The 12738-nt window shown below is 44.1% G+C and overlaps 1 protein-coding gene across 1 annotated transcript in view; it reads left to right on the forward strand.

Moving 5' to 3' along the window:
- Positions 1-5396, forward strand: part of ctdp1 (CTD (carboxy-terminal domain, RNA polymerase II, polypeptide A) phosphatase, subunit 1) — a 284417-nt gene extending 279021 nt beyond the window's left edge. Inside the window, 1 exon segment of the mRNA XM_055634765.1 lies at positions 4451-5396. Coding sequence (XP_055490740.1) covers positions 4451-4586 — 136 coding nt within the window. The 3' untranslated portion in view covers positions 4587-5396.
- Positions 5397-12738: the final 7342 nt, after the last annotated feature.

A 12738-nucleotide genomic window follows, 5' to 3' on the forward strand; every position in this document is an offset into this window, starting at 1 on the left:
GTCTACAATGAGCTCCTTGGTCTTCTTGGAGTTAAGGGCCAGGTTGTTGTCAGCGCACCGTGCTGCTAAGTGCTGGACCTCCTCCCTATAGGCCCGACTCATCGTTGTTGCTGATGAGGCCAATCACCGTTGTATCATCTGCATACTTGATGATGGTGTTAGTACCATGTACAGGTGTGCAGTGGTAGGCGAAGAGGGAATAGAGGAGGGGGCTCAGCACACAGCTCTGTGGAACGCCGGTGTTCAGGGTGAGGGTTGAAGAGGTGTGCTTGTCTAACCTAACAGACTGGGGTCTGTTGGTTAGAAAGTCCAGTATCCAGTTGCAGAAGGAGGGGTCGATGCCCAGGTTACCGAGTTTGGTGATCAGTAAAGAGGGTATAATGGTGTTGAATGCTGAGCTGTAATCGATGAACAGCATTCTTACGTAAGTGTCTCTGTTGTCGAGGTGGGAAAGGGCGGAGTGAAGTGCCGTTGAGATGGCATCCTCCGTACTCCTGTTCTTGCGGTAGGCAAACTGATAGGGATCCAGTGTGGGGGGTAGGCAGCTTTTGAGGTGTGCCAGGACCAGCCTCTCGAAGCACTTGGTGATGATGGGAGATGGGAAAGATGTACAGGTTTGTAGGTTTATTGGCTTGGGTATAATTGTAAATTATCCTTAATGTTTGTAGGATAGTGTTAATGTGCGGGGATCGCTGGTCTGCATGGACCCGATGGGGCATAGGGCCTGTTTCCACGCTGTATCTCTAAACCAGACTAAACCTCGTCAGCTCTGCTGCTGAATCCTAACAGGGCAACAAGAACTTCTGCAGCTCTCAGGCAGGGCCTGTAGATTCTTTGTGATGTTAAACTTGGTCAAGGCATAACCAGGCTGTTCAGGTGGATAGGGAAGATTGATCCCCAGGAGAAAGTTTCTATTGTTTAAGTTTACTTTCACATTTTCCGTTAAGGGCGTGTACCACGGGCATGCGACCTGCATGCGGCAAGCGTGACCTAAAGGGCCTGTCCCACCAGCAAGTGCCTGCATGCGGCAAGCGTGACCTAACGTGGTCGCTTGAGCCGTACGGCCTCGCGGGGCCAGTCCCACTTCAATCGCCCGAGCCGTATGGAGTTGTGCGGAGCTGGTCCCGACATCGCGCGGGGCTCCGAAAAAAACTGACCGTGTTTAAAAATTCCGCGCGGCAACGGCCTGCCGGCCCGCAGCCGCCTTGACGCCGTGCCACTCACTCGACCTCCACGCGGCTCCCGCTTCTGGTTTTGCCGCGCTTGCTGCATGCCGTATGGTCGCACTTGCCGCATGCAGGCGCATGCTGGTGCGACCGGCCATTTAGGTCGCGCTTGCCGCATGCAGGTCGCATGCCCGTGGGACAGGCCCTTTAGCTTTTTATTGCTGGCTGAGACCTTCACAGTTTCTCTTCCCACAGATGTTGCCTGACATGCTGAATTTAGCCAGTATGTTGTTATTTATTTCAGATTTCCAGCATCTGAAATTTAAAAAATGTTAAGTTGTGAGTCTGTTTTAGTGCTCAATGTAAACATTTTCTATGAAACAGATCGTACTTGCTTGTGAATGTCCAAGAGATGTGCAAGTAGTTACGCTGACAGCCAGTGAGACTGGTGGAATAGGGAACGAGGTCTCGCCGCCTGTCAAAGCCATTCTATGAGTGCAGCCGGCTTTTTGCAGTGACAGACCCCGCATCAAGCCGGCGCACACTGGAATGCCAGCAGAGTTCAGTCCCCGGAGACAAACGGGAAGATTTGACCCATTGTAAATCTAGCATTGGATAAAACACAAGAGAAAGACAGGAGGGGTAGGCCACTCGGCCCTGAAACCTATCCCACGATTGAATATGAAACACAAGGAATGCGGATCCTGGAATCTTGCATAGAACAGAAGATGCTGGAGTAACTCAGCGGGTTAGGAAACATCTTGGGAAGACATGAATAGGAAATGTTTCAGGTTGGAACCCTTCTTCAGACTGACCCAAAACGTCGCCTATCCATGACCTCAGGAGATGCTGCCTGGCCCGTTGAGTTACTCCAGCACTTTGTGTTCTACCACCATTCAGTATGATCTATGCCGGCCTCATTGTGCCAGTTCCCCATAATGCTGAGTCCCCCAGTCTTTTAAATATTGATCTATCTCAGCCTGAAATATATCTAATATATTTAAATGCATATTTATACAAGAAGCATTTCTTTTAAAATGATTATTTATATCAGCTTCCCTGCCACCAGTGTTGCAGGTGAAATGTGCTAACTATGTGATCTTGTGAAGAGATCTTGTATAACTATTATTGAACACACAGGTTACATAATCTTCCGGTGTCTCCCCATTACGGGCTTCTGACAATTCAACTGCTGCTTTGTTTTTCACAAAACTGTTTTACGTTTATTGAGCAATAATTTCACACAATTCGTAAACACGGAATAATTAAATGTAGATTATACTGATGCTCTTTGAGGATTTTATAATGTACTTTCTGCATAGTGTTCTCTTCTCCGCACTCTCTCTTGTTATTTTAACCCTCTCACTCTCTTTCCCCCTCGCTCCCCATTTGCCCTGTCTTAACCCCCCCTTCTCCCCCCACTTGCTCACTCTATCCCTCCATTCTCTCTTTCCCCGCTCCCTCTTTCCCAAATCTTGATCTCTTTCCCCACAGACCCTCTTCCCCCCCCCCCTGCCCCCTCTTGCTCTGCCTTCCTCCTTACACCCTTTCTTCTTCCTTTTTGCTTATTATCCCTCTGTGATTATTGAGCAATATTACAAATGCATAAGAGATGAAGAGATAAGCGGAGAAGAGAACGCAATGCAGGAAGTAAATAATAAAATCCTTGAAGAGCATCAGTATAATCCACATTTAATTATTATGTGTTTAAGATGAAGTTATGCATTTATAATTATTGTTCAACAATTACAGGCGTTCCCGTGTTTCTATTCCCTCTTCCGCCCTCTCTTGCACTTATTCTTACTTCTCCCCCTCTTCATCATTCTTCCCCCTTTTCTTTCTCTCACCTCTCTTTCTCTCTCTCCCCTTTCACTCCTCCCTTGCTCCCTCCTCCCCTTTCACACTTCAATTTCTCGTTCTTCCCCTTTTCTCTCTTCCCTGTTTCTTTTCTTTCCTCTAGCAATGTTACAAAATTTTGAGATTTAAAAAATCAAGTCTGAAATTTATCCCATCAGATAAAGCATAACAATAAGTTTAATTTGACACCTAATTCACTTTCATATCTCAAGTAATAAAAAAGTTATGGCCATTTTCATACTCGGAAATTAGCATCTTGTTCCCTATTGATTTTCTATGGACATAACAAAAAAGCTGTGATCGTGGACAGTCAAAAGCACATAACCTTCTTAAAAATTAAGAGAACTGAATGAAATTTTCAGTTATCATAGATTGAACCATTCTGAAACAAATATAAAATAATCTAACTTGGATGACCTGAAATTAAAGCATATAATTAGTTAGTTACCCAATTGTAGCTAATTTCAAACTTCAATTTACTAGATCTAAACATCTATCCATTTCTTAATAAATGATTAACATTTTTAAATAGCCCAAGTGTCCAAATAATATTCACAAATAATTCACAATAAAACATGATTTTTAAATCTCATTTACATCAATTTATAGGCCAAATGGAAGGAATTTAGTGTTCAATTGCTGTAAATTAAAGTCAATTTAAATCGGCTTTCTAGTGGGTTCCTGTGAACGCGCTGGTTTAGAACGTTCACATTGCGCTGGATTTGTGCCCTCAAATGCCCAGAAAAATACTGCGGGATATAAAGAGCCCAAAATGAGCTACTCGCTATAGAAAACTTTAATTACAGGGTTATATACATGCCCCATTTAATGTAAAAATAAGGTACATACCTTTAATTGTTTGCTTTATAAACCCTGGGGCTGCGAGAGGTTGCGAGTTTAGAGAGTGCTTTTTAAACTACTCTAACTATTTTACAAGGCCCTAAAAACTAATAATACCTTTTGCGACGGGGTCTTTCAGCGATTTTCCGTTAATGATTTACTAGGCAGAACATTTTCGATTGCAACAGCCTAGTAAAAATCGCGTTTTAAACCCGCCCCCTCTAAACAGCGCCAAAATCACACACAAGGGGTGGGGCAAATGCTCAGCCACGATTCAGGTAGGTTTTGTAACATACCTATTTCCTCTGTCTCTCTCTTCTCTGTTTCTCCCTCGTCCCTTTTTCTCATTTATCCCCAGATTCTTCCCCTTCCCCCTCTCTCTCATATTTCAAGAATCCATTGAAAATCGTGAAAGAATCTAGATTTTTTTTTCCCCAAATCTGCAGAAGTGCCCAGACCCGAAATGTCACCTATCTGTACCCTCTGGAGAAGCTGCCTGGCCCACCACCTTGTGTTCTATCTGTGAAGGAATCAGGTGTGATTTTATTTTGACGCTCTCAGTAATACGCTATTTTCTGTTGTTCAAGGGGCCGCAAACGTAAGTTGGAGGAAGATGGAGCTGCCAGCGATTCCAGCAAGCTCTCCAGCAACGAAGACGATAGCAGTTCAGAAGCGGATGAGATGGCAGCAGCGCTTGAAGCGGAGCTGAACGATTTCATTTGAGGTTGCCACTCTGGGCCGAAAGTTTACTTAAAGCGCCACTTCTTGGACTGAAGACCCTGGAATGTTGTACATTTTTTTTGTTGCCACCCTTACAAAAAAATATGCCAGAACCAGTAACCAGATTTCAAAATTGAAACTTCATGCTTTTTACAAGGGAACAAGATTCTTAGTTTTTTTTTCTTCATTTTAAATGTAAAAACGTTGGGTTGGGCTCAGATAGGAGGGGGGCTGGTAAAGGGGTTTGGTGAGCGGGGAGGAGGAATGTTTCTGGAATGTAGTACTATTACGGCGGGCTGGTGAAATAAGCCAAAGAATGTAGGGGTCATCGAAGCCTCTGTACGAGAGTACAAACTGTGTGATCTTTTGATAGCAAGGAAATTCTTCATTGGCCCTCTTGTGAAGGGTTTATCGACTTGCAACTATGGACGCGAGCTAACAATTTTCTGGGAGGGTGGGTAAGGGTTACCTACAATTCGATTCAATGACTAGTTTGTTGCATTTCATGGTTTTGCAAGAGAAGTTGAGTTGCAGACTAGTTGGGTTCTTCAGAAGAACATTGTGTAGATTTTTATTCTAAACCCCTGTGTAACGAGTGGTTCTGGTGCAGAATGTTACACGGTTGTCAATTACCGTAAGCTTTATTTTCCCCTCCATTCATCACCAGTTTCACGCAGAGAAATGCAGCTAGGATTTTATTTTATTATTTCTTTGTTTGCAGAACCAATGTAAAGTTTTTGTATATTCAATTTCATATTTGACACACTGAAAAAATTTCTTTCATTAAATAAAGATTTAAAAAATTATTTTGTACATGTTGCGCAGGTGACTTTTCTTTCTTCCTGGGGTGACCTAGTAAATCTTGTGAGTTGTTGTATAATCGGCCAGAGAATACATTAATGATTGGATTATTCCACAGCTAATCATGTTTGACAACTGAGATTGAGATTGATTTTATGTCCAGAAATTATTCTCACTCCCATGTGCGCTCTTTACTTTGGAAATGATCCTGCTTTAATTCAGGGAACTTGCTGTAGATTTTCTCCACTCTTTAGACTCAGTTTTCTGAGTAATTTGACCTTGTTTGCTGCACAATGGGCTGTTTGGCACATGTCCTGCTTTCAACTCATTAGCTGATGTGGCGATGTCACTAAACACGTTATTAATTCCATAATGTACCGCTTCTTTGCCCTCTACATGAGCTGTGCCCCAGGTTCGTAAACTTTAATTCCCTTATAGGTGTTAGTTAACCCTTAATTTAAGTATTTATGCACTCTTTTAATTGGGACAATAGGGCACCTTGAATACAATATTAAATAGTATACCTTACTGTAGAAACAGTTAAAATAAATCAACTGACAACTATGTTCCAATGAATTACCTTCACATTTATTCTATTAATTAAAATAAATGATATGTTGGTCAGGGAAATACAAAATAAAATATCAATAACCAACATTGGGAACAATCTTCCTGCATCTAGCCTGTCCAACCCCTTAAGAATTTTGTAAGTTTCTATAAGATCCCCCCTCAATCTTCTAAATTCTAGCGAGTACAAACCGAGTCTATCCAGTCTTTCTTCATATGAAAGTCCTGACATCCCAGGAATCAGTCTGGTGAACCTTCTCTCTACTCCTTCTATGGCAAGACTGTCTTTCCTCAGATTAGGAGACCAAAACTGTACGCAATACTCCAGGTGTATCAGGACTGATCTATCTATCCTTCTCACATCATTCTCCTGCCTTCTCCCCTTAACCCTTGACAGCCTTACTAATGAAGAATCTGTCAATCTCTGCCTTAAAAATACCCAATGACTTGACATCCACAACCTTCTGTGGCAATGAATTCCACAGATTCACAATGGTGGCCGATTAGGGAAAGGGGAGAAGGGGTGGTAAGTGATCACCTCACTGCTATGGTGGTGGACAGGCTTGACCCACTCCAGTTTGCCTATAAGGCAAGGTGTGGGGTGGAGGATGCCTGTTTGACTCTCCTGGACACAGTTAGCAGACAGCTGGACTCCCCACACCCCCACACACGGATTTTATTTATGGACTTTTCTTCAGCTTTTAACACAGTTAACACGGTCACCCTCTGCAACCGCCTTCTGGATCTACAAGTCAACCCATCACTTATCCTGTGGATAAAAGACTTTCTGCAGGACCGGCCTCAGCATGTGGTGGTAAATGGTTTTAAATCCAAGAACATGATTTTTAACACTGGTGTCCCCCAGGGTTGTGTCTTATCACCGATTTTATTTTCCATCTACACAAACAACAGAACAAACAATAACAGTGACATTTCCCTTTTTAAGTATGCAGACGATATGGCCCTGGTGGCCCACATCAAGGGTCACACTTCTCTGGCTGCCTACTATCAGCAGGTCAACACCCTGATGCTGTGGATCAAAGAGAGCTCTCTGGAGCTTAACATCTCCAAGACCAAGGAGCTGTGTTGTGGGGGGGAGGCGAACATCTTCCCCCCAACCTCTCTTTGAACCTCTGAGGCTGAATGGGCAGACAGTTGAGCAGGTAGAGGCCTTTAGATACCTGGGCACAGAGATTGACTCTGTGTACAAGAAGACACAGCAACGCCTGTTCCTGCTGAGGAAATTCAGGAGCTTTGATGTCAGACAGGACATTTTAACAGCTGTCTATAAATCACTTATAGAATCTGTACTCACCTTTAACATCACATCCTGGTTCACCCTCACCTCTGTCAAAGACAAATCAAAGCTTTCCCGGATCATCAATCAGGCAAGCAAAATAACAGGCAAAACTCAAAATCAATTATCAGTACTCCACACCCAGGCAGTTAAAAGGAAAGCCAATCTCATTACACAGGATCCCACCCACCCCCTGCACAAGTCTTTCCAACTTCTGCCATCAGGCCGCCGATATAAAGCCCCCCTATCCAAGAAAAACATCCACAAAAACTCATTCATACCCATTGCCATAAACAGCTTAAATAAAAAATGAACAATGGACAAATTAACCCTGACGCATTGTCACTTTACACGTATCCACAACTTTTATCTTGTCTATTTTTACAGTTTTTAATCTTTATATTTGCTTTTAAGATCGATACACACTGTGTGTGCTCGCAGAAATCTGTGTTGTATGACTTATTATCAGTACACTGTCCTGTCTGTATGTTGAGCCACGTCAAAGAAGATTTTCAGTTACGACAGACAATAAAGTTTTCTGAATCTGAATCTGAATCTGAACGAGACCTGGGTGTCATGATACACCAGTCATTGACACATGCAGGTGCAGCAGGCAGTGTAGAAAGCGAATGGTATGTTAGCTTTCATAGCACAAGGATTTGAGTATAGGAGCAGGGAGGTTCTACTGCAGTTGTACAGGGTCTTGGTGAGACCACACCTGGAGTATTGCGTACAGTCTTGGTCTCCAAATCTGAGGAAGGACATTATTGCCATAGAGGGAGTGCAGAGAAGGTTCACCAGACTGATTCCTGGGATGTCAGGACTGTCTTATGAAGAAAGACTGGATAGACTTGGTTTATACTCTCTAGAATTTAGGAGATTGAGAGGGGATCTTATAGAAACTTACAAAATTCTTAAGGGGTTGGACAGGCTAGATGCAGGAAGATTGTTCCCGATGTTGGGGAAGTCCAGGACAAGGGGTCATAGCTTAAGGATAAGGGGGTAATGCTTTAAAACCGAGATGAGAAGAACTTTTTTCACACAGAGAGTGGTGAATCTCTGGAACTCTCATTCCACAGAGGGTAGTTGAGGCCAGTTCATTGGCTATATTTAAGAGGGAGTTAGATGTGGCTAAGGGGATCAGGGGGTATGGAGAGAAGGCAGGTACAGGATACTGAGTTGGATGATCAGCCATGATCATATTGAATGGCGGTGCAGGCTCGAAGGGCCGAATGGCCTACTCCTGCACCTATTTTCTATGTTTCTAAGCTTCACAATATTGTGATGTGTTTTGTTTGTGTTTTCCCTTGGGCTTTGTTAATTTTATGTTCATTCACACATAAAAACATTTGAATAATGCTCCCATTTGCTTCACTCTTCATTTTCTAGTAATTCATTAAACTAAAGCCAGTAGTGTATCACCGCCAGAGCAGGAAAGTAAAGATGCGGTGAGTAAAGACTTCAAAAGACGAGAAAAGTGAGTCATTTCAAACAATTGTACTCTGAACCCTGGTTCTCTCATCACAGATGCTGACCTGACCTGCTGAGTGTTTTCAGCTTTCTGGCATCTGCAGCATTTACCGTTTGCTCTTCGTCACAGAGTGAACATGGTCCCTCTGATATGCCTCTTCGGAGTTATTTACAACCAATTATTTCTCTGCATTATCTGTGAAGATCTGTATATTCTAGATTTATCTGCGCAGAGAATTATTGAATGAAGCGCAGAGGAGGGCAATCAACCCATTGTACTGATACCAGTATTTACAACGAGTGATCCAAGTATAAGAGCTGCCATGCTGCATATTTCCTGCCACTCCACAGTTGGAATGAGGATATAGAAATTGTAAGTCCTTGACCAAGAGCTGGACTCTCAAGACACTGTGCATGAGACCAGGCCTTCCCCACACATGGAACATCGAACAGTGCAGCACATGCCCACAATGTTTCTGCCGAACATGATGCCAAATTAAACTGATCTCATCTGCCAATATATGATCCCTATCTATTCCCTGCACTTCCATGTTCCCTGGCAATGCGTTGCAGGCCCCAACCACTCTGTAAAAACTTTGTCCAGCACCTTTCCATTAAATTTCCCCCTTTCACCTTATAGCTATGCCCTCTAGTGTTGGACATTTCCACACTGGGAAAAAGGTACTGACTGTTGTGGTGTATATTATATAAATGGTGTTACCCGTCTTCAAGTTAAAGGGGGAGCAGTGTGATGTATGTGATATAATTAGCATATGTTATGTCTTGTGCGTGGGGACACATGCGCTGGGAGAGACTCAAGGTGGCGTCCTGGAATAAAGATGCGTGTTAGTTTACTCCCGTATCTGAGTGTTATTTTAAGTCAGATCCAAGCACCCAAATACACAACAACTGTCTACTCTATCCATGCCTCTCATATTTTTCTATACTTATATCAAGTCTCCCCTGATCCTCCCATGTCCCTGAGAAAACAATTCAAGGCTATCCAACCTCTCCCTGTAGTTGAAACCCTCTAATGCAGCCAGAATTCTGGTGAACTTCCTCTGCCTTCTCTCCAAAGCCTCCACATCCTTCCTGTAATGGGGTGACCAGAACTGCATGCAATATTCCAAATGCAGCCTAACCAAAGTACAGGTGCACAACCTTTTATCCGAAAGCCTTGGGACCAGACACTTGTCGGATTTCGGACATTTTCGGATTTCCGAATGGAAGATTTTTAGCGTAGATTAGGTAGGTAGCGCGGGCGGCTTGAAAAGTCTGGAGCAGCTGCCTCCTCCCCGGAGACCGGGGAGAATCATTGCATAAATGTTAGTCAGTTAGTTTGGAGGGATTTTATGTGGTGATGGTGGTGTAGGGGTGAAGGGGGAAACTTTAATTCTTAGTCCCCTACCTACCTGGTCGGCGACTCCCAACCTCGCGGCGCTGGGGGCTCCGTCCGGCCGCGGGCGGCGCCGGTTGTAGCTCCGACCCCGGCAACTCTACCCCTGGCTGCGCGGCTCCAAATCCAGCGACGCTCCGCGATGTTGTGTGTCGGCGGCCACAGCGCTCCGGAGCTTGCCGCACGGCGACCTGGTAAGGCATTGCCCGCACCCCGCTGGTATCCCAGCGCTGCGACGCTGCCGACTCCCGACATTTGCGGAGCTGGGGCGTCCGGCCGCGGGCCGCGCTGGATTTGGAGCGCCTCGCAGCCAGGGGTAGAGTTGCCGGGGTCGGAGCTACAACTGGCGCCGCCCGCGGCCCCCACCGGCCACAGCGCTGCGGAGCTTACTGCACGGCGACCCGGTAAGGCATTGACCGCTCCCCGCCTCTCCGACCAGGTAAGGGACTAAGAATTAAAGTTTACCCCTTCACCCCCCTTCACATAAAAGCCCTCCAAACTAACTGACTAACATTTAAGCAATGATTTACAGATGTTTAAGCGTCTCCCGGTCTCCAGGGAGGAGGCAGCCGCTACAGTAGTACAGACCTGGGTTGACCGTGGGTCGTTTTGGGTCAGGTTTGGCGCCAAACGCGAGCTTTGGTGCGCAGACGACATCTGGAAAAAATGGCCGGTTTTCGGAGCTTTTCGGTTTCTGGAACACCGGATAAAAGGTTGTGCACCTGTACTATGAAGCTGAATCATGATGTCCTGATCTTACATTCAATGGAGTTACTAAATCTAAATTTATTGCCACATGCGCAGCACAGCCTTCATTGAGGGTTGGTTGAGGTCAGATCATTGGTCGATGATTAAAGATTGACAGCTCAGGGTAGGATCCAGGCTCCGGCCTGGAGATGGAAGCCAGGCTCAAGTCTGGAGATCAGGCCTGGATGATGGGGCTGAACTCAAGCCGGCGATTGGTAAAGTGGGGCTCATAGTGAAGAAATTGGGAACTCAGATGGAGGATTACCATAACAGATAGATACTTCATGTCATGAGAACTGACCTACTACCTTCATGGAGTTATATTATCTCAGTTTATAGCCACACATAATTGAAGGATTGGTTACTTGTCTGATCTGCAGGTAAATATAGAAGGCAATGTTTTGTATTGTTACTGCCTGAAAACGTGCAAATGTTTTTACCAATTTCAGGATCGCCTCCTATTATTCAAGTTAATTTCTACGAACCCTTTCCTTGCAATGTACTCGTATGCTTTAATAGGTCATGATCTGTCAAAAAGAGAACAGCAGAGGAAGTTTGTGAAACCTACACCCCACATGAAATCTTACAGTCTGTAAAACTCATTTCTGTTCTGCTTTAAATTTGACTTGTTTTTAAAGTATGTTGTGTCTGTCAGAGCAATATCACCTTAAGTATATGGGCTGCTGGAAGGCTATGTAAGTAAGTAAGTAATTTTTATTTATATAACACTTTTAAATCAAATCACGTTGAAGCCAAAGTGCTTTACAGAGAAAAAAAATTAGATTACCATTCATCCATATAAAAGAAAAAAGAAAAAAAAGACACATTACACTATAGGATTCAACATGAAGGTCCCCCCAACAGCAGAATCAACACTTTCCACTGTGAGGGAAAGCACCAAAAAGTCCATTCCTCCACCTCCTACTCCTAGTCCACCCGAGGTCAGGGCCTATTTGAGGCCTCCGCAGCCAGTCACCACAACGGCGGCCCGATGTTGTAGGCCCTCTTGCCGGGAAGATGGAACTCCGGCGTCGGGTGAACACTCCTCAGCGACTCCTATGGGACTCGGATAAAAGACTAGCCTCAATTTTATTGAATGACAGAACAGGCATAGGGGGCCAAATGACTTACTTCTGCTCCCATTTCTCCTATCCCTGGCTGTGAGCTTATCTAGAAACATAGCATTGCAAAATCACCTCCTGTTGGGCTTGCGGTCATGCCCAGGCACAAGATATACTTCCTCAATTTATGAACAAAGGTTCCTGGAAGGTTTGCCATGCAAGGTTTAGTGAATGGGAAAAGACTGGGCAAAATGGATTGTAATTATTTTTATACAATATATTTCTCGGCAGAGAGAGAGATTTATAAACCAAAGACATGTAGCCCCATGGAATCAATGGTGTTACAGCTAAAATTCCCATAAATTAAACATTTAGGAATAGAAGAATAATTGTACTAATTTGGTGTTGGACCATAGAGTGCTAAGCATAATAACATGGGTGAGGGAAGGAATTGACATTCTGGGTTTATGTGCCATCATGTGTCATCACGCAGATGGGAAGGAATTGTGACTGTGCCAATGCATAGCACCACTGTGGACTGCAATGTCGCAGGAGATTAGAACTAATGAAGAGGAAATCTAACCCTGGAAAAAATGCATTTCATGTGTTTTATTGGTGCACAGATGATGTTGCAATGAGTATATTAATGAGACAAATCCATCATTGCTAAATATGAAATATATATCACATTGAATTTCAAGGGCACATTTTCCAAGTATGTAAAACGATTCTGCCTTCTACCTGGTGACATTGTGTCTGTGTACATTCGCCACGCTCAACTGGATTCCACACAGGTCGAGTTTTGTAAAGGCCGCA

The sequence above is a fragment of the Leucoraja erinacea genome, chromosome 4 (genome assembly GCF_028641065.1).
Source record: "Leucoraja erinacea ecotype New England chromosome 4, Leri_hhj_1, whole genome shotgun sequence".
NCBI lineage: Eukaryota > Metazoa > Chordata > Chondrichthyes > Rajiformes > Rajidae > Leucoraja > Leucoraja erinaceus.